General features: G+C 45.0%; 1 protein-coding gene across 1 annotated transcript in view; it reads left to right on the forward strand.

The window, feature by feature from the left end:
* The window catches only part of WDR20 (WD repeat domain 20), a 59,806-nt gene that overhangs the window by 16,095 nt on the left and 21,108 nt on the right, over positions 1 to 22,603 (forward strand). Inside the window, exon 2 of the mRNA XM_077323715.1 lies at positions 19,589 to 19,771. Within this exon, the coding sequence (XP_077179830.1) occupies positions 19,589 to 19,771 (183 nt within the window). The remainder of the gene's footprint in view (positions 1 to 19,588; positions 19,772 to 22,603) is intronic.

Consider the following 22,603-nt stretch of genomic DNA (forward strand, 5'->3'; position numbering starts at 1 on the left):
CAGCATGCACCAGTGTCAGCTTGTTCTGGCTGCCTTGAATGATCGCAATGCATCGGAGGGTTAAAAACACACAAAACACTGCCGTCTTCTGAACCCTGCTGCTGGCCTCACTGTCTCATTTATTTCTGCAATAATGAGTGGTGGCAATCTTGTACACTCCAACTTGGAGCGCAGAAACATTGCAGAAGCCTGTAACAATTGCTCCCAGACTGGGGGGTCTTGTTGTCGACTGTTTTCAGTGGGAGGGGTATTCAGGACCAGCCCCTTTGAACTAGCTCTCCAAGGCTCAAGTCTGGATGGGTAACAGACTTGCCCCTGGGCCCCTGACTCAGGCAGCAGCCTGGAGAACGGGGAAGAGGCAAAATGTTTGCCAGATGAGGAAGAATTCGATGCACTAGAAAAGTCTATTTGATTTTAAAAGTGGATGAGTAACACTGCCTGCTTGCTAAAACATTATCAGCCTTCGAACTCCCAAGAGTCCCCTGTAGGGGATGACAAGACAGCTTCAGGTTCAGATAAAAAAAGCCAGACCTATAAGGTGTAAAGAGATCTTCCCTAGGTCCGCTGCAGCCAAGAGGGTTTCTCGTTTTCTTGAGATTTTTTAAAAGCAACTTAAAACTAAATGGGTCCAAACCTGTGGCAAACTGACCATTACTCAGAGAAGAATTGAGACTAGGGTTTGGAGACTTGCCAGTTGGTAACTGAAGCTCTGCAGCCACCTCACCTCAATATGTCTAATGGAGGCATACCTCCATATCCCAATCTTCAAGCGATGATTTCCTGCTTCATCGCAAGCCCGCATTTTCTTTTATGGACCATCTTTCAAAGAGGTTTTGCTTGGCTGAAATAAAATCCCTCAAGAGTAACAGACAACTTGGTCCAGCTCTGATGGTTAAATGTCTCCTAGCAGTCGAATACTCGAACAAGCTGCTGACATTTTGCTTGCCATTTGAAGAAGAAGAAGAAGAGTTCTTATATGCCACTTTTCTCTACCCGAAGGAGGCTCAAAGCAGCTTACAGTCGCCCTGCCCTCCCTTTCCTCTCTCCATAACAGACACCCTGTGAGGTGGGTGAGGCTGAGAGAGCCCTGATATCACTGCCCGGTCAGAACAGCTTTATCAGTGCCGTGGAGAGCCCAAGGTCACCCAGCTGGCTGCATGTCGGGGAGTGCAGAATCGAACCCGGCTTGCCAGATTAGAAGTCCACACTCCTAACCACTACACCAAACTGGCTCTCACCAAATTTGCCCACGTAAAAAGATTATTTGCTTGAAGCTGAGGGAGAATGACAGCTGTAGGTTACTGACTCCTCACCTTGTTCCTCATTTGTGCATTTTCACATACCCTCCTGACATCTTTTAGGGCTAAAGGTACAATGAATGGGGGAAACATGAATATGACAACACTAGAAACCTTTCAGCATTCTAGCCATTTTCCAGTGCTCAGTATGAGAGGAGAAAACGGCAGTCTTCACAACCGGCTTTCCATTCTTCCCCCTGACCTGTACATTTCTGAATTTAAGGTTTGCAGTGAACTAACACCACAGTGGTTCCCTGCCCCAGGATGAAGTGCCAGCATAAAGAAGGGGCTCTGCAGAAGATCTGCTGAAGTTGTTGATGGGGGGAAGCTCTAGATTAGGGGTAGTCAAACAGCGGCCCTCCAGATGTCCATGGACTACAATTCCCAGGAGCCCCCTGCCAGCGTTCGCTGGCAGGGGGCTCCTGGGAATTGTAGTCCATGGACATCTGGAGGGCCGCAGTTTGACTACCCCTGATCTAGATGAGCAGTGTTTAATATTCAATGCTGACTATCCAAAGAATGGGAAATGATGTGGGAAGCCCACCTACCCCCCCCTCCAAAAACCAAAAACAGCCATGGATGTTACCAGAGAACAGCGAAATGGGACCCTTGCTATAGCCTTCTAATAGGATTTGGTAAACTGTGCTGAGGAGGCGGGGATTGAATGGCACGACGGCGCAGTATAGGAGACATAGTAATTACATTTCCAAGCATAAATAGAAGTCTGTCTGGGATTGCAGGACCTGAAGGCATTTGTGCTTGTGGCGCTAAATGAATTTTTTACTCCGGTGATGAGTTCCTCAGTCGAGAAGACATCTCGGCTGTGTGTGTTAAAGTCAGTAGGTATAGGTTTTAACCAGGACAGGAAGGTGCTAAATTTGTAGGCAACGTGTCCTGAGCACACGGCAAACTTAGCTTTCTATTTCTGGAGCTGTTGTGGCTCTGTGTATTGGGTTAGTCTTGCAGCCAATGCTTCCTGGTTTTCTTAGGTTGGGATTCATGACACACTTTTGGTAAAAAAAAAAAAAAAAAAAAAAAAAAAAAGCACACGTAAACAAAATTTTACAGCCTGTGGCTCAAGGATGTTCCTTTAACAACAGCCTTAAGTTGTACTTTATTGTACAGCGTTAAAACAAACAAACAAAACTTTTAGGAGAGCTTTTTACTTGGAGCTTTTAGGAGAGCTGACAGTCTTAAACTGGCACCTATTATCCGAATGCCCCATTGACTTGCTACACTTGGTGTAGTGGTTAGGAGTGTAGACTTCTAATCTGGCAAGCTGGGTTTGATTCCCTGGGTGACCTTGGGTGTGCCACAGCACTGATAAAGCTGTTCTGACTGAGCAGTAATTTCAGGGCGGTCTTAGCCTCCCCTACCTCACAGGGTGTCTGTTGGGGGGAGAGGAAAAGGAAGGCCAATGTAAGCCGCTTTGAGACTACTTCTGGTAGAGAAAAGCGGCATATAAGAACCAACTCTTCTTCTTCTTCAGTAATATCAGGGCTCTCTTGGCCTCACCTCCCTCACAGGGTGTCTGTTGTGGGGAGAGGAAAGGGAAGGCGAATGTAAGCCGCTTTGAGACTCCTTGGGTAGAGAAAAGTGTCATATAAGAACCAACTCTTCTAATATTTGAAATGTGTTTCTGTCAGTGGTGTTGCAGTTAATGTCAAGAGTGAGAAGGGGATTCCTGCTAACGTTTTCATTATCCCTTTGTCCCTATCACACATAGTAACCTTCATATACACAAACCCATATCTGGTATTTCTGCATATGCACCTGCAAACAGACAGTTGGTAATGCCAGCATTAAAAAGAAGACTTGTTTAATAAATTTTACAGTCTTCCCCACAGTCCTCTCCATGCAGATAAACCCTCTCCAACCAGGTCCTTGTTCCTTTTATTCTAATAAAATGTAATCTTTAGACTCTGAATTATTCCAACACTTCAGAAACAGGTATAATCAGAAAATATGCTGTGTTATCTAATAGAATGGTACTTGAAGAGCGGAACACAAAGGTGGAGAAGTAATAATTGAGGTTCATTAATCAGTCATTATTCTAGTGCTTTTCTTCCCTCATACCAGTCTCACATGCCCATATATTCAAATCTAAAGGGAAAACACTGGCTTGGGTTGATACCATTGTCATGGAGGGGCTTAACACAGCATGCGTGCCTGGAAATTGTAAGAGTTGGTAGGTGAAGGAACTTCCCTGCCAGGTAGGCAGGAGAGGGTTGTATGGAGTGCAGTATATAGGGGGGAAATGTTGAGAGATACGTAATGGCGATTCTGAAGACCAGGAAGTGAGTGATTGCTTTTTCAGCTGAGTTCTTTGCTTCATTCAGTTTTGAGCCAGTTTGGTGTAGTGGTTAGGAGTGCGGACTTCCAATCTGGCATGCCGAGTTCGATTCTGCACTCCCCCACGTGCTACCAGCTGGGTGACCTTGGGTTCATCACGGCACTGATAAAACTGTTCTGACTGAGCAGTAATATCAGGGCGGTCTTAGCCTCACCTCCCTCTCAGGGGAGAGGAAAGGGAAGGCGACTGTAAACCGTTTTGAGCCTCCTTCGGGTAGAGAAAAGTGGCATATAAGAACCAACTCTTCTTTTTCTTCTTCTTTTTGCTCACAGTCTTGATTTCTATCCCGTCACTCTGTGCATTCAGCTGTAAATGCCCCAGGAACCTGTTGGGCAGGGGGGTTGGAGATAGATTAGGTTCCAGAGACGGTTTTGCTGATTTTCCCCTCAGCTTCTGTAGGTTCTGTTGGCCAGGGCAGCATTTCAGGGGCCATTTCATGCTGCAGTGTTGTGGGGGGGAGCTTAGAAAGTTGCACTCTGCTCATGGAAATCCCGCCATCTGCCAGTATTTTTAGCCAGACCCAAGCCAAAAGGTGGAAGATAATAAATTTTCAGGATGGAGTAAAATGCATCATTTATTTGTCTTCTAGCAATGATGGGTGTAAACTCCTCTGAGTCCCAGCAGTCATTGTACCTTCGCCCAACCCCATAATTATTTTGTGCCCCAGTGGGGGGGGAGAAAAACAACAACTGTAGGACAGGTGAGGGGTTTTTGTATCTGATGACAATTTCAGCTTGAGGAAATGGGAAAGCTTTTCTCTGGCTCCCTATAAGAAAGCCAAATTTACAAATGCCAGTAAACCAGACTAACAAGCTGCACCATTATGAAATGATCAAGGCTAATTGCTTTTGTGTTTGTTGTGCTGCTAGGGAGTACCTTGCAATATTTTCATTGTGACTACGGAGAAAAGGGAAGAAACCATTTTAGGAGTGCTTACAAAATCCAGTCGGTCTTCCACCACTTGGAACGTGGATCTGGTGTCCGGGTCCCATGTTAATCCCCCAACCCTTCTGTTCCCTCTCCCTCTCCCCTGCACAAATTGCATCCTCAAGGAAGGAGATTTGAGACAGTACATGCAAATCTAGTGCCTGGGTTCTGGAGTTAGCTTCTTCTGAAATACATATGGAATCACATTTAAAGCCCTGAACAATCTGGGACCAGTGTACCTACGGAACTGCCTTTTCCCTTATAATCTCCAGAAAGCGTTATGATCTTCAACACTGACATCTGCTCTGGGTCCCCATCCTGAAAGAGGTGAAATCAGACTCAGCCAGGGCTTTTTCTGCCTTGACCTCAGATTGGGGCCCTGTAGGACCTCAATCAGTTTCACAGAGCCTGTAAGATGGAGCTTGTTCCATCAGGCATATTGTCGAGGCTCACAATAACATCCGCTAAAGCAGGGGTAGTCAATCTGTGGTCCTCCAGATGTCCATGGACTACAATTCCCATGAGTCCATGCCAGCATTTGCTGGAGGAGCATAAGTTGACTACCCCTGCGCTAAAGTAGATGGCATCATTTCTGGGAGGAGGAGGAGGAGGAGGAGGAAAAACCAGAAAATCAGCTCCCTGCTAAAGAATTCTCTGTCTGGGAATTTTAGTTGGGGCTACTTATGTATAAACTGTAAATGTTTAAAATGTTTTAACATTTTAAACCTCTGTGTTGATTTTACTGTTGTCCTCCGCTCTGAGCGACTCCGAAAGTCGGGTTAGATAAAAAAGTTGTTATTATTTTAAAAATCAAATGTTTAAAGCATTTTTCCAGCAATGTTCTTTATGATGATTGGGAATTTTGGTTACATTGTAAGCCAATACAGACAACAGAAGTAAAAATACTCAAGGAAGCAATAGGGATGGCTTTATTTTTGGGGAGTGACTAAAATGCACATGTATATATGAAAATTAGCCGTAAGAAGAAGAGCTGGTTCCTATATGCCGCTTTTCCTCTACCCAAAGGAGTTTCAAGGCTGAGAGAGCCCTGATATTACTGAAGAAGAAGAGTTGGTTCTTATATGCCGCTTTTCTCTACCCCAAGGACTCTCAAAGCGGCTTACAATCGCCTTCCATTCCTCTCCCCACAACAGACACCCTGTGAGGGAGGTGAGGCTGAGAGAGCCCTGATATTACTGCTCAGTCAGAACAGCTTTATCAGTGTTGTGGTGAGCCCAAGGCCACCCAGCTGGCTGAATGTGGAGGAGGTTTAGAAGTGGGGCCAGATTAGAAGTCCACGCTCCTAACCACTACACCAAGCTGGCTCTCTTAACCTGTAAAGAGGCTTTAACATGTCACTCTGAGAGGAGCAAAGGATGGGAAATGGAACTAATGAGACAAGGCTTCCCCCCCTTCCTGTTGTCTAGTCCAGGGGTAGTCAACTTGTGGTCCTCCAGATGTTCCTGGACTACAATTCCCATGAGCCCCTGCCAGCAAATGTGTTTGCTGGCAGGGGCTCATGGGAATTGTAGTCCATGAACATCTGGGGGGCCACAGGTTGATTACTCCTGGTCTACTCCCCTCCTTCTGCTTTGGAAGAATTTGGGCACCCTCGCAGACTTTCTGTGGGGCTAAGTGGGGCTGTATGACGGAGAAGAAGAACCCAGCCCCCCACCCTCACTAGCTTCAGTGTCATTGCATCAGTGTTCAGACTTCTGTAGGTCCAACTCATAATGTCTTGCATCCTAGGACTGATAAATGATTGTTGTTAGGTGCGAAGTCGTGTCCGACCCATCGCGACCCCATGGGCCATGATCCTCCAGGCCTTCCTGTCCTCTACCATTCCCCAGAGTCCATTTAAGTTTGCACCGACTGCTTCAGTGACTCCATCCAGCCACCTCATTCTCTGTCGTCCCCTTCTTCTTTCGCCCTCGATCGCTCCCAGCATTAGGCTCTTCTCCAGGGAGTCCTTCCTTCTCATGAAGGGGCCAAAGTGTTTGAGTTTTATCTTCAGGATCTGGCATTCTAAAGGGCAGTCCGAGCTGATCTCCTCTAGGACTGACTGGTTTGTTCTCCTTGCAGTCCCAGGGATAAATGATATCAAACCTGAGAATACTAAGTATTCATTTTTGGTCCTGAGGGACCTAAGCTGCATCATTCCAGTAGATGGTTCCTTGATGTTCTGATCAAGTTTGAAGCCTTGTGCCTCCTGTTTCTTAGTTGGTTGTATGGTGAAGCTCTTCATTCTACCTCAGTGCTGTCAAAATGTCTGCTTGGGTTTGTTAATGAATAGCCATATAGATAGGCAGAAGATAGACAGCTTCACCCCCTCCTTCATACTTATATTCAGAGTTGAGGAATCATGGATTGGATCCTCCCCAGTCCATTCTGTTGGTATCTGTGGGAGGAGTCTTCACCACCAGTGGAAGGGGTTGGTGGGAGCCCACCGTTATGAGTTGCTCTTCTTTAGACCTGCTTTCCTTCAGCTTGCCAAAGGGTAGTACTGAAAGGATGGAAGGGAGCCAGAGGATAGAGCTGAAGGGGAGGAAAACAAGATGTGAATCTCCTTTGTAGCATCTGCCTCAGTTCTGATTGTGTTTTGCAATCTTGTCCAGTCCTGCCTTTTTTTTTTAGTAGAATTGAACCTGGGAACTCATATGGAAAACATATGCTCTACCTCTGGGATATTGTGCTCTCTGCTTTCCTCCATCCCCCCTAGCACCTGAAGTTTGACTCCTAAGAGATGCATTTCCCCCCATTCATTACCAATGATATTTAGTGTAGGAAAACATTTAAAAGAAATGCAGAAGGGGTAGCTTGCCTCTTTCTGGCTGCCGCAATCTCATAAGAAAGGGAGCGAAGGAGGAAATATTGAAGCGTTTAAAGCCTTCTATAAATGAGCGGATGTGCTTACAGTTACAAATGCTGTGACCCCCATTAATACATGTTTCATATGTAATGGGAAATGGGAATATGGCTGTAGATAAGCTGGGGGACGTTTAAGAGTTGAATTAGTATTCTGCCTCCTTATGCAGGCTTTCTGTTGTCGATCTCGCCCACTCCCTCCCCACACTGCAGCCTTCTGTGCTGCGTGGCATTTAGTTTGCTTGTCTCCCCAGATCTCTGGCATTAGTGTGGGGTTTTTTTGGGGGGGGATTGGGGAGTTGCTGGAAGGAGGAGGAGGAGGCTGGGAACGATCAACCACCATGAGCCCCCTTTTGTGCATGATTTGTAGGCCTCCAACCCATCTTAAGCAGCGGTTACGAATACAAATACGGCTGGGCTCTCAAGAGAAGGGCATTCACAATTTGCATACAGTGTCTAAAATAAGCTAAAATAACACAGCTAATTAAGAAGCTGCAGAAACGGGTATAGGCTGTCCCTGGGTTTGCTAGTATGTCCTAGATGTGTCACATTTATTTATTTATTTTTATTTTGGCTTATATGCTGCTGCTTTCAAAGACTTGCGGCAGTTTACAATAAAAGAATAAAAACCGTATAACCCTAAAAAAAATCCCCCAACACATTAAAAGATGGCTGTTCATTGGAGTTAACTCCCCATCTCCCCCCACCTCCCGTCCAGCTGCAGTCAGGAGCTCATTCATTCATTCATTCATTCATTCATTCATTCATTCATTCATTCATTCATTCATTCATTCATTCATTCATTCATTCATTCATATGCTGCCCTCCCCGAAGGCTCAGGGCGGTTTACATGGAACAAGAAAAATGATACAGGTAGGAGCAAGGGTCCTGATCTCACTAATTCTAGGGCAGGGATAGTCAAACTGCGGCCCTCCAGCGAATGCTGGCAGGGGCTCCTGGGAATTGTAGTTCATGGACATCTGGAGGGCCGCAGTTTGACTACCCCTGTTCTAGGGGATCCCCTGATGGCAACTCCCTTGATGTTTTACTCTAAGCTTTCACTCAAGACCATTTCCTTGATTTTTTTTCTAATCAAGCTTTATCATTATTGACAATATACCATTATGAGAATTGACTTGCAATGATATTTCTAAAGTCAGCTCCCCAAATATCTAGAAATCCCAGTGGGATTTTGCAGAACAGTTCTGCTGGACCCCGCCTCTGCTTCATGCAGTGACCCGCCCAGGTGGTTCGGAAAAGCCCACAGGCAAGACGCCGAGGTGTGAATGTCCCCCAACATGTCCCCCATTATTGTGGTATTGCTTGTTACTGTACTTTTTAACTTGGGGGTCCCGTTTCACTGTTGCAGCCAACCGGTTTGTCAACAGCAATCGTCTTTAAATTAATCTTAATAATAGTACCATTTTCCTTCAGGGATTAGTCATGCATAAAAACAATTGGTATGTTATTTTGAAGGCTCTCCTGACTTTTCCCCAGATGTATACAGGTTGCGAAGTAAAGCTTTCCCCAGCCTTCAGCTGAAAAGGTGGAACAGGGTAATCCAATGTATGGCCATGCAGGGGGGGAAAAAACATGTACAAGCAGTACTTCAGCTGAAATTGTCTCTGAGTGAGTAAAATATATTGAGAAAGCCAATGTCGTGTGGTGATTGGAGGGTCAGTCTAGACATGGGGAGATCTGGATTGACTCTGATGTCCCCCAAATCTCTCTAGGTAACCTTGGTAGAGTTATTGGCTTGAAACTTGTGCCTCCTATGAGGAATAGAATGAAATTTGGAACGTAACCGTGGCTGACTTTCCTCGAGAGAAGCTGCTGCCTGCAGGGCCCCTAAAACCTTGTTGTGGGGGGAGCAATGGGGCTCATTAACAACACTGGGATAAGGTGGAAACTGGCATGTGTGGGGTGAGGAGAAGGATCAGCCAGATCCGTCCCACTCATACTGCCTGGGCTGCTGACAGAAATGTATTTATGTAATTATATTTATATACCACCCTCTTTTGCGGCTCAAGGCAGTTTACATAGAACATAGGGATAAGTTCAATTCAACAGCTTCAACCAACACAATAGGAACAGCAGTTTAAGCAACCAGTAACAATTCCTTACAACAATTACAGCACCAGTGGTGACAACATTGTCAACTATGGTCCCATGGGTTGGCCGATTCAGGCTCAGTTCATGGGAGGGGTTTTCTGGGGGCCCAGCAGGTGTCGTTGATTCGGTCAACCTCAACTAAATGCCTGCTGGAAGAACTCCATTTTGCAGGGCTTGCAGAACTGTGGTAGCTCAGGCAGAGCCCTGATCTCTTCAGGAAGCTCATTCTATCAGGTAGGGCAGGGGTAGTCACCCTATGGTCCTTCAGCTGTTCATGGACTACAATTCACATGAGCCCCTGCCAGCAAATGCTGGCAGGGGCTCATCGGAATTGTAGTACATGGACATCTGGAGGACCACAGGTTGACTACCCCTGAGGTAGGGGACAGGATAGAGAAAGTTCTGGCCCAGGCTGAGGACAGATGTGCTTCTTTGGGGCTGGGGTTCACCAGCCAGTTGGAAGTGTTGGAACGTAGAGCTTTGTTGGGGGGATAGACAGTGAGGCAGCCTCTTCATGTACACTGGGCTGAGGATACATGAAGGTGATTGCCAAGACCTTAAGTCTAATCTGGAATTCAACTGGTAACCAGGGCAGTTGTTGGAGAGCGGAACGGATGTGGGGGCCTCCATGGTGTTGCTGTGAGAACCCTGGCTGTTGGGTTCTGTATCAACTGTTTCCAGATCAAGGTTAAGGGTAGGCCTGCTTGGAGCAAGTTGCAGAAATCCAGTCTAGAGGCAACCATCGTGTGGATCACTGTGGCTAGATGTTCTGGGGCCAAGTTGGGCGCTAGTAGTTTGGCTTGGTCCAGATGGTGGGATGCCAGCCATACTACTCTTATGAACTGTGTCCCTGTAGAGAGGGAACCGTCGAGGATCAGGCCCAGCTGCCTGGCAGAATGCCATATTTAAAAATGGACAACAGGGTCCATGCCCTTAACTTTGAGCCAATATCTCCTATCCCAGCTTGCCTTGCAAGGTTGTTTTGAGGATAAAATGGAGAGGCAGGATTCAGTCACGTATGCCACCCTGAGCTCTTTGGAGGAAGGGTAGGATAAAAATAAAACTCGTTGAGGCTTCAGAGTACAAGGATGTTTAGGACTGGGTTGTTAACGTGGCAGACACGCTAATTCTGGACATTTGTTACTACAATAAGGTGCAGGAACAAAAGCATGTGTTGACTTTCACAAGCTGTTTGCACCTTTTCTTTCCTTTTTTTAAAAAAAAAAACCCAGCAGATGTAACTCTTTGGAAAATGATTGAAACAAATTGTTTGGGCTTTTCTAGGAGTCTCAGCTCTTACATTGACTGGTTTATGTGGGCTGATCTGTGGGAAGTGTGGATATGTGGATGTTCCCTCTTTTTTGTTTCGTAACTTGTATGTGATGGCCTTACTGAGAGTAATTCTGCCTTGACGCCAGTAATGTACTTGACAGAGATCCCCGTGCAGGGGGAAGGTTGTAAAAGGCTCCACTCAGGATTTTTGCCCCTCCAGTTTCAGAAACAAAACAAACCCTCCACTTTAAGTCGCTCCTGACAGCGAAAGGGACTGGAGTCCAAAGAGGAAACGAGGAAAGTTCCAGCAGGCGGAGCGTAGTGCTCAAACACCTGCATGAGTTTCCTCGTATCCCAGCCAGCTTGTTCAAAACAAATAAACAAATCTGTTCCCAATTCACATGGGATGCTTGCCAACTCCAGTTGAAAGGTAGACTCTTGCAACTTGTGCAGTACGAGTGTCTCTTTACCTTAACGCTGCATTATACCGTAAGGCTGTTATTGGAACCATGGCAAGGAAGGAGGGTCATTCTAACTTGCAGATTTATTTAACCAGAGTTCAGAGTTTAAGACCGTGGTTGGCATTTACATGGCAAAGAATCTCGTCTTATTGTGACAATGTTAAGCAAACATAAAGCCATTGCATTTAGAATTCAGGCAGTGCTGTAAAATGACATTTTATTTCTACCTACTTTGAATAATATATGTGCGTTCCAAAGCTAAAAGCAAATTAACGCTTCTACATGTTCTTTGTGCACCATAAATCAGGCGCTTAGCAATGACAGTTTTTCCAGGCTGCAAAGACCGAACCTTTTGAATCATCCAGATTCCTTCCATTTTCTTCACGTTAACCAAAGTTACTTGTCTGTACTGTTTTATTCTCCAGTTCCATGTAAACCGCCCTGAGCCTAAGGGGAAGGTGGCATATATATATATAATAAATAAATATAATAAATGAAAAAATAAATAGCAAAATCTGGATTTGACAGAAGTGAATGTGTCCTCATCCCACCGTGGGCGGATCAGAATGGGTGAGATCTCTGGGTTTTCTCGATTGTTTGTGTGCATGGCTTGATCTATGTGCTCATTCATTGGTATATTTAGGTGTTTTAGAAACGGGGGAGTGGGGACCATAGCTGTTTAAGGACCGGATTAGATGCTATATGTAGTTCTGTGCAAGGCTTCCTGGTGCTGTCCCCCCTCTCTTTTTATCAAGTCAAAGCAGCTTTGAGAGGGATAAGGGGAACAGTGGGTGGAAGGGTGCATGATGCTTTCTTTTATCCATTTTCTCGCCCCTAGTTGGCTCTGCCTCTTGTTTTCCCCTTCCTGAAAATACAAGTTTAGGGAGATGGGATTTAGAAAAAAAAGCTGCTAGGCAAAGGGTCTGGTTGAAATTGCTCCAGTTTAGCCTAAAATACAGCCTAGTTGGCCTTTCTGGTGTGAAGATGAGTTGGTTTTTATACCTAGCTTTCCCCTGCCTTAAGTAGTCTCAAAGCGCCCCACAATTTCCTTCCCTTCCTTTCTGCACAAGAGGCACCTTGTAAGGTAGGTGGGGCTGAGAGAGCCCTGAGAGAACTGTGACTGGCCCAAAGTCACCTAGCAGGCCTCAGGTGTAGGAGGAGTGGGGAATGAAACCTAGCTTTTTCATATTAGAATCTGCCAGTCTTAACCACCACACAGTACTGGCTCTCAGTTTTTCAGCAAGAAATTTATCTGAAGGATTATGTGTAGAGAGCACATAATTTGAGCATACATTAAAGTGATCTTAGGGGAAGACATTCTTAGTGAGTTGACTGGAGCCTTTTCACGACAGTGAACATCGTCCCACTGTTATGGATGAAGGGGTATGGATGTGTCATGCCGGTTCCAACCAAATGCTATTATGCCGAGGAGAAACAAGGCGACTGTAGTGGCTTGTGCGTATGGGACCGAATTCTGCAGAGAACAAAGGAATGAAAATCTTCATACACCCGTATAGGACACTTGTACAATGCGCAGTATTGAACTGCCATCTGAAGAGTTTATTCAGATGACGGACATTGACGCAATGCAGAGTAGACAGTGCTCGGGTATTTGTGTTAAACGAATGCCTTTTGAATGATGCTGGCAGTCTCCGTCTCCACTTATCTGAAACAATGCGGGAGCTTGGCCAGGACGCATCTTGAGATTTTTGTGTTCAAGGCAGTACTTTTGTTATATTTTGACTGGCGTCTTAGGCAATTAAGACTTCTCAGGCTGTCCCAGAGACCTCTTCCTTTTGGCATGAGGCTGCTTGAAGGGAGAGAGCTGGCACAGACTGGGGCCTTACCGGTGGCAGTGGAGGAGGGGCTGGCAGTGCCAGGGAATCAAGCCCTATGAAGATAGGTTGAGGGACTTGGGAATGTTCAGCCTGGAGAAAAGGAGGTTGAGAGGGGACATGATAGCCCTCTTTAAGTATTTGAAAGGTTGTCACTTGGAGGAGGGCAGGATGCTGTTCCCGTTGGCTGCAGAGGAGAGGACACGCAGTAATGGGTTTAAACTACAAGTACAACGATATAGGCTAGATATCAGGAAAAAGTTTTTCTCAGTCAGAGTAGTTCAGCAGTGGAATAGGCTGCCTAAGGTGAGCTCCCCCTCACTGGCAGTCTTCAAGCAAAGGTTGGATACACACTTTCCTTGGATGCTTTAGGATAGCGACCTGTGGGCCACGGACTACATGTGGTCCTTGACTAATTGGAGGTAGGCCCCGAAGGATGCCTTCCCCCCCCCCCCGGCCCTTTACTTCATCCCCCCCCCCCAGCCCTTTACAACACACTTCGGGTGTCATTGTCTCCCATCACTCCCAGATGGGACTATCTCGTTGCAGAGAAACAAGCTCAGGGTTCCCATTGGTTTGTCATTGTCATGAGTTAAAATTTCCATGAAAATAAAATGTTCCTTATGTTCATTGTTGTGGCGTGTCTGTATCTTATTTTGAAGGGATGTTTAAACGTTACCATAGCGATCAGAGAGCGTTAGGGCAGTGGTTGAGAGTAGAGGAGTAAACTACCCCCCCCCACTGGGCCTCAGTAAAAGGCGTTGAGCGGTCCCCAGTGAGTGGCCCCCGGCGTTGAGTGGTCCCCGGTGATAAAAAGGTTGGGGACCACTGCTTTAGGATGCATTGGGCTGATCCCGCGTTGAGCAGGGGGTTGGACTAGATGGCCTGTGTGGCCCCTTCCAACTCTATGATTCTATGATTCTAAGGCCTGAACCAGTCTGACCTCTCTATGGGCCTTAGCTAAGTTTCTCTTCCAGTTATATTACTGTTGTTTGGGATCACTGAACTTGTGTTGTTTAGAACCACTGTTGGATTGTTGTTGTTGGAATTGAGTATGTTGTATGTTGATTCGTTCCATGTATCCCCCCGTGATGTTGTATGGAAACTGCCCTGAGCCATATGGCTGCACTGCTGCACTGCTCATGTTGCACAAAAATAGCATAAATGTAGTCAGTTCCTGTCATCGAACATGATCTTCCCTTCACTTACCCTGCTAATTTCCCCCTTCCTTCACGTTCTAAAAATTGAAATGTGTGAGCAGGCTTTTGGTGAGGGGTGTATGTGGTACTCTGTATTCCCAATAAGCTGCTACGGAGTTTTTATTTATTTATTTATTATTTTTAAGTGATTGGCTTCTCTGTTTATACATCCAGCGAAACTCATGGGTACGATTCCTGGGCATTTAGTGGTGGTGATGTTTGTACTGGAAGAGGTGAGCGTTGAAAACGTAATTTGGGAGTTGGGCTGCTAGACAGTGGGCTTCTGTGGAAAATCGAGTAGAATGTTTAAAAAACATGTACACAGACACAGATTCTGCAGATTTGCAAACTATACAGGTCATGGATTATTTTCGGGAAAGAGAAATGCATTGCTCAGCCAGGCAGGAGCTGCTGTCCATTCGTACAGAGGTGTACCTTGTAGGGATGGAATATGCTGATAGGCAGGATGGTTGGAGATTCCAAAATTGAATGGCGTGTTCTTCCCCCTTCTGTCTCCTTAGTGCATCTTGGAGAAGGGTTGTAAGGGCAGCATGGTGTAGTGGTTAAGAGCAATGGCCTCTAATCTGGAGAGCTGGGTTTGATTCCCCACTCCTCTGCATGCAGCCAGCTGGTTGACCTTGGGCCAGTCAGAGTCCTGTTAAGAGCAGTTCTCACAGAGTTCTGTCAGAGCTCTCACAGCTTCATCTGCCTCACAAGGGTGTCTATTGTGGGGAGAGGAAGGGAAGGCAATTGTAAGATGCTTTGAGACTCCTTTGGGTAGTGAAAAGTGGGATATAAAGCCCAACTCTTCTTGCATGTGCTTGCAGCACACTATCCCAAGGATTTACGCTCGCTCGCTCACTCACTGCTTGGGTTAGAATCATAGGCTCATAGAGTTGGAAGGGGCCATGCAGGCCATCTAGTCCAACCCCCTGCTCAATGCAGGTTGGCTTAATAATTTAGGGAAAATGCTTCCCAGTACAGAAATTTCTGTTTCCAAGTGTTCCATGATACATTGACTTTCTGCTCACTTTAGGCTGACAAAGCAATCAGCCCTTTGGGTTGATATTCAAGTGTTACTTAAATTGACTTGATTGTGCATTAAAGTTCAAGGAATAATGCTTGGATACCTTGAGACATGTTAGCAAAAATGGAAGACTGTGCATTCTGCTAGATTGGAATTACCAGGAACCTGAGTAACCACGTCTGTGCCTCTTGTGACAACCTGATAGGCCAAACTGTAGCTTGTGAGCCTCATTTCTATCACCATATATTAATACCTGACTTGGCTGGTGAACAGGTGATGGTTTTCCTGGCACAGAGGTGAGATGGAGAAAGCTTGATGTGCTGTATACTGACTTAGGTGCTGTTTTATTCTCTTGTGCCAGCCTTTGGTTTTTAGGTTTTCTCCTGTTCTTTCTAGTAACATTTTAGTGTATTTCATGTTTTTGTGAAATCGTTATGGGCTCAATTTTGTGGGTTGCCTTGGGAAATTTTAATTAGGAAGATGGGTTAAAAATCTATTTTATTCTTGTTTGCCTTGATCTTAGCCAGTGAAAAAGGTGTCAGCTCTATGAGTACATGAATTTTTAATGGGCTTTTGAGGTGGCTGAAAGAATTATACAATTTGCTGCTGAATCAGTGTGTGTGAATGTTAGCAGAAGAAGGCAAATGTACCACATATAAGTGCTAGGTTTGCCCATGCTTCATATCTCACATGTAGCTCATCTAACATGAATGATTGGCAGCACTGACAATGATAACCTAACTATATTCAGGTATATGGGGCAGAAAAATATGGCCTCAGAAAATCATTGCTGCCTCAGATATTCTTCTTTGGCCAAAGAATTGAGTCATAGAATCATAGAAGTTGAGAGGGATTTTAACAGTAGCTGGTACTTTTTGACATTTTCAACCTTCAGTCGCAGAGTGATTGTTAGCATTTGATAGTATTCTCAGCAATACTAGAAAGCTGAAAAAACATATCTCTCTCAGAAGCTATAAAAGCGGAATATTGTGTCTCTTAGATGCTTTATGTGGTACTTACAGGTTATCCTCTTTGTAAGAAACACATAACTTCTGATTTCTAAAACTCCGGAGCTCTGTTTCTTATTCCCTTCCATAGTAATTCAAAAGCAAATATATCTTTGGTTCATCAAGTTCTTAACTAGGCCCCTGATTCAACCAGATGTATTTGCTGTGAAAAAAGAAACACAGGTGTGTACACTGGTTCATTGCACAAAACCGCTTTTGAAACTGTTATGGGTGTACTTCAGCTCGCGAGCAAGTTGCTAGTCCACCTGGTTGCAGACTGAAAACTGAAGTTGCATGATCAATTACAGTTTAACCAAACTGTGTGAGGCTTCTAGCGATTTGTGGTAGGGATGAAACCTTTATACAGATGTTAATTTGAAATTAAAGGTTGGGTGTCCATGAAGCTTGGCCCCACCTAGGTGCAGACATGATTTGATCTTGAGTCAGAATGGTTTCCAGTTCTGAAAACAGAAAACAGTATTAATCTGTGTATTTTATCAGTGGTTCTTTTGATTCTCATGTCTCTTATATTCTAGATCAGGGGTAGTCAATCTGTGGTCCTCCAGATGTTCATGGACTACAATTCCCATGAGCCCCTGCCAGCAAACGGGCAGGGGTAGTCAAACTGCGGCCCTCCAGATGTCCATGGATTACGATTCCCAGGAGCCCCTGCCAGCGAATGCTGGCAGGGGCTCCTGGGAATCGTAGTCCATGGACATCTGGAGAACCACAGATTGACTACCCCTGTTCTAGATCACAGCATTTACAAGCTGTCTTATTACCTGCTTCAGTGTTCTTAATGTCTCTTTAAGATCAAAGCATAATATACAATTCAGGGATAGAACAAAGTCTAAGTACCTGGCTGCTAGGGTGACTTAGAATTGTGACGCTTCCGCCAAGGAATCTGAAATATTTTCTGGCATGTAAAGACTCAAATTACTTTTTGAAATCTGACACGCTACTTGGTATCTTTATGAACTCATGTCACTAAGTTATCAGTGACCTTGTGTAGGTTGTAGTTTGATATTTGCCATACGGCATCAGTATTTCCCAAAAAATTAGAAGCTACTTCTGTGGTATTTTCAGAACTACATTTTAATCAAGCAGACAAAAAAAGAATTGATTTTAAACTTCCTTGTTGAGTTCACTGTCACTCTTATCATTATGGGCCATGCAGTTCTGACCTCATTTTGCTAATTTGTTAACTCTGTATTGTTTACCATTAAAAAAAAAAACAGTGTAAAACAATATTCTATTCCACTGATGTATTCCTCCAGTGTAAAGGGCCTTCTGCGGATTCAAGGGAAAGAAAGCTACTTGCACTAAAGGAAATACTATTACCTTCAAAATGTTAACTAATTTCATTCCTGATCTGTCTAGAACAATGTACGTAAATTTGTAGAAGTCTTCAAAAATTGAATTATTTTCTTTTCCCCGTAACCTTTCTGTCAGACTGTCAAGGGCTAATACAGCCTTTCTCAACTCTTTTAGTGTTGAGAAACCCCTGAAACATTCTTCAGTCTTCGAGAAACCCCAGAAGTGGTGCAGTGGTACAGAATATGGTTGGAAAGCATAGTTGTGTACATGCCCACCCAGGGCCTCTCCTTTCCTCACTCCTTCCACACTCGTCATTGGCCATGGGTCTGGTCAACATGACCATATGTGGCCATATCAGCCAATAAATGTTTAACAAATTAACTCCCACACATTTGAGAAACCTGTCCAGTGCCATCAAGAAACCTCAGGGTTTCACAAACCCTAGTTGAGAAAGCCTGGGAGTCTGAGAACCTTTGAGTGAGAAGCAATTCAAACGGAATTCTGTGGAGAGAATCAGTTAAGAAATCACAGTTGGGAACTGACAGTTGAAGAAGAGACTGTTTAGCACTGAGTGAGGACTGGAAAAGAGCCTAAAGGAGTGAGGAGGATCACTGTGGATCCCCATTCAAACTGAAAAGGGACAGAGCCTCTAATCAAAAGAAGTAATCCTTGCCTTATGGAAAGGGAAATAGCTCTACAGCAAAGAGTGATCCCTGTTCTGTGCATAGGGGAAGATTTATGGGGACTTAGCTGTATATTTCTGACTCTTAAACCTTAAGAGTCAGTAAAACTCGGAGACCTATGCTTGAGTGTTTAAGCAGAAAGTAGAAAGTGTCTCTCAAAGTTTCAAAGACCTTGCTGAAAAGCAAAAACACTTACTTGTTGCCAACATATTATTGAGATTTAGTGTGATTACAAAGTTATATCAGTTTTTATTATCCCTTCACTTCATGCATCCTACCCCTCCTTACACCTGACCTTTCCCCTTCCAAGTTAAATAAAATATTTTGTTTATTTTGAACGTTGAGAAGCCTCTCATGTGACATAGAGAAGCAGAATATAAGCAGGTGATTTTTTTGTCTTTTCCATCAAGTCCCAGGGCTGGGCTAACATCAAAATATATAATTTGTGATGTGACAGGGTGGGACAACTGTAAACAAATGTTTTCTTTATACCCTGCATTTCACTACCTGAAGGACACCTTTACCTTCCTCTCCCCACAGCAGACATCCTGTGAGGTAGATGGGGCTGAGAGAGCCCTAACAGAACTGCTCTGCGAGAATAGCCCTAAGAAAATTGGGACTGGCCTAAGGTCACCTAGCTTGGCTGCATGTGGAGGAGTGGGGAATGAAACTCTATTCTCCAGATTAGAGTCCCCTGCTCTCAACCAGTATGCCAACCTGGCTCTCAAAGAAGAAGAAAATAAATATAGGGCCTCTCAGCAAGAAAGAAAGATGGGGGGGGGGAGGAAATTCCTATAAGGGAGGGAAGGAGGGAGGTAGGGAAGAGGGTAAGATCACATAACCTTCAATTACGCTGACCCATGCAGTACCTTAATCAGTAGTCGCTAAGGAGATGCTTCAAGGCTGGGGAAATGTGGTGTTTTAGTATGAGTAAATGCTGAATGCATGAAGCAGATTATTAGATGATGCCAGCGTTAGAATTTACTTGCCAACAAGTCAGCTTTGGCAAAATACGCCCCTAGCTCTTGGACTGCTATAGTGTGAATAAAATGACCCGTTGACTGCACAAGCTAGCAATTAACTGGACCCTGAAGGTGGCTTAATTCTAGAAGCCGGTCCATTTAAACTCTGCGTTTTAATTATCTCATGCCTTTGGGATTGCTACGTACATTAGACTTGTCTGTTCCGTTGTCAAGCGCCCATTACTAATCTTGTTTTCAATCTCTTTGCAGGCTGCTGACTTGAGTAAACCGATAGATAAAAGGATATACAAAGGAACACAACCTACGTGTCATGACTTCAATCATTTGACAGCCACAGCAGAAAGTGTCTCCCTACTAGTGGGCTTCTCTGCCGGCCAGGTGCAACTTATAGATCCCATTAAAAAAGAAACTAGCAAACTATTTAACGAGGAAGTAAGTGGAAGTCTTACTCTCTTTGGTGCATGCAAACGTATTTGTATGTTTTTAGATCCCCTCTGCATCAGCTGTGCAGGAGTCTGCCTTTTTGATCCATGATAGGGAAATACTTCTATTTTATGTACCGGGCAACCATTGCTGCAATATTGCACTATGGAAATGGTTGTGCTTTTCTCTGGACTCCCCCTTCAGCTTTCAGCTAGAAGGCAGGAGCACTTTACCATGGCACCCAGCAGCAACCTACAACACTGTTTTCAACCCCACCAATGCTTTGCGCTCCCCATCTAGCCTGCACGCTCTCTGCACAGCCTGATTTCACTTTAGGAGCTAATTCTATTTAGTGTTCCTTCTGCATGAGCATTTGCTAGCCATACTGTCAAGCCACAAGTGTTGCAAAGGGGTCAAAGCCAGTTTGCAAGCAATGAGTGAACACGTTGACACAGACTTCACACAAATACTCGCTTAGAAACCGAAAGGAGGAGCAGGCGAGCACGTGAGACATCTCCTGACTGTGATGGGGAGGCTGGGCAAAGTTGAGCCTGGACTGGGCCTGTCCTTGAAAAGGGCCTCAGAGACCAGAGATGATTTTTCAAACAATTAAGTAGAGGAATAAGGAATATATCCAGTTTGAACCAACTTGGCTTCTGATAGCTGTTCACGTGTTGAAGCCAAGGTACTTGCAGGCTTGGATTCTGTGTTGAGTATCTTAATTCAGTTTAATTTGTGCTTCATAGATTGTTTCTTACTTTGAAAAGTGGGTTTCCTTGTCCTCTTTATAGCATTCCTCAATTTCAGAAGTTGTTTGGAGGGGATGCTGCTAAAGAATCTGAAGGCAGTTTGGGCCGCATAGAGATAGTGAAGGTTTTTGGACACTGTCCATTGACTGCAAGAGCAATGATTCTGAGGGAATTTTAGGTAGCTGTGAATATCATGCATATGCCACTTCCCACTAATGGGAAGTGTGTATGTCTCATGGAACTAGTTTTCATAACTTTCAATGGTTAAGAGAAGATGCCACTGTGCCATGTTGAAAGGAAAAAACAGTCACTGTAGCAGAGTGCACAGCCAATTTTGTAAAAGAAGAGAAGAAGAAGAGTAGGTTCTTATATGCCACTTTTCTCTACTCAAAGGAGGCTCAAAGCAGCTTACAATCACCTTCCTTTTCCTCTCCCCACAACAGGCACCCTGTGAGGTGGGTGAGAACAGTTTTATCAGCGCCGTGGCGAGCTGAAGGTCACCCAGCTGGCTGCATGTGGGGGATTGCAGAATCGAACCCGGCATGCCAGATTAGAAGTCCGCGCTCCTAACCACTACACCAAACTGGCTCTCATAAAAGTATGCTGTACTGGCTTTGACACCTTGTTCCTGTGTGAAACAGTTGACTTGTAACTGTTCTGAGCTTTAATCTCTAGCAAACGCCAACACTTGTGACCACATGAAAAGGCTGGCCTACCTGTTGACTAAATTAGGTGTCCTTTTAGAATAGAGTGCTGTTTTTAATCTAAATGCTAATTCTGCTGGGAAGCAAGTTTCTAAAACATGCAATGCCAGGATGCCTTGTCCTACCAACCGCCTGTAAAGTCTGCTTTAAAATACCATCCAGGCTGAGTGAGCATGCTAGCAGGCATATTTGGTCTTGACTCTTTGCTTAAGCCATTACCATTTGATATGGCTTGACTTATTTCTTGCACAGCCCAGCTCTTTGGGAAACCATTCAGAACGCTCCTGTAAGGCAGTGGTTCTCAACCTTCCTAATGCCGCAACCCTTTAATACAGTTTTCTTCTGGGGTTTCTCAGTTCAGTTCTGCCTCTTGTCCCACCATGCCGATCTCGCTCTTTTCCGCTTCTCCAGACAGACGAACACTCTATCTCGATCTACCCCACAAGGCTGTTGTGTGGATGGTGCACCCTCCCTCCCGGCCAAGCTGCTTGCTCTGCTGCGACCCCTGTGAAAGGGGTGCTCAACTCCCAAAGGGGTCCCAACCCCCAGGTTGAGAACCACTGCTGTTAAGCTGTGTCCTGCCTCTGCCACCCACCTCCCTTCTCTTTTGTGTTAATCACATCCTTGTTTTGCATTTCTGTATGCTGTGCCAGTTAGGTTCATGCCTTTTTTTTTTGCCAAGCTGATGGCAAGTTTTGCTATATCACATGTTTCTGCATGACTTGTGTTGAATGAAGAGGAATGCCTTGTGGTTTCTCTGCATCGCAAGACACGGGACTGGAGCCTCCTCTGAATATCATTCAGAATCTCTTAGAGCTAAGCTAGGAATGCCGGTTCGGCTTATTGTGAGAAAAAGGGGCAAGGAGGTGGAACTATCCTTTCCTGGGCAGTTCTGCAGTGGTAAAGTAGGGAAGAAATTTTCTCTATGGACTTTGTAAGCTAAACTGCCTCTTACTTTCTGCTACCTCCTCCTTCTGTATAGCAAGTGTTCCTTCCCTACCTTCCCACCCAGGTGAGTCCCTTTATGGCACAGAGGACCACTTTTAGAAAGTGCTGAGCACTGACCGCCATGCATGTTGTCATTTCTTCTTGGGCAAAGGGGCTGTTGGCCAAAAATGTTTCTAGCTTAGCTTTTAAAAGATTCCAGACGCTACTCTGCACGGTCTCGAGTTCCGTCCGCGTGACTGCACAAAATGATCACTGGAAGAACACCCGTTGCAGGTAAGCAGGTGTCCTCGAGGATGGAGTCATTGCATTTTGTGTAGATTGTAGACGGTTGTAACCTTCATTGTTAGAATCTTCAAAGGCCCATGATACCGTCAGCCCTGACTGAAGCATCTGCATCAAGAACAGACTCTTCTAGTGCAAGAGGTACCACCGTTTCCCAG

This window comes from Paroedura picta, chromosome 2, assembly GCF_049243985.1.
Source record: "Paroedura picta isolate Pp20150507F chromosome 2, Ppicta_v3.0, whole genome shotgun sequence".
In the NCBI taxonomy this organism is placed as follows: domain Eukaryota; kingdom Metazoa; phylum Chordata; class Lepidosauria; order Squamata; family Gekkonidae; genus Paroedura; species Paroedura picta.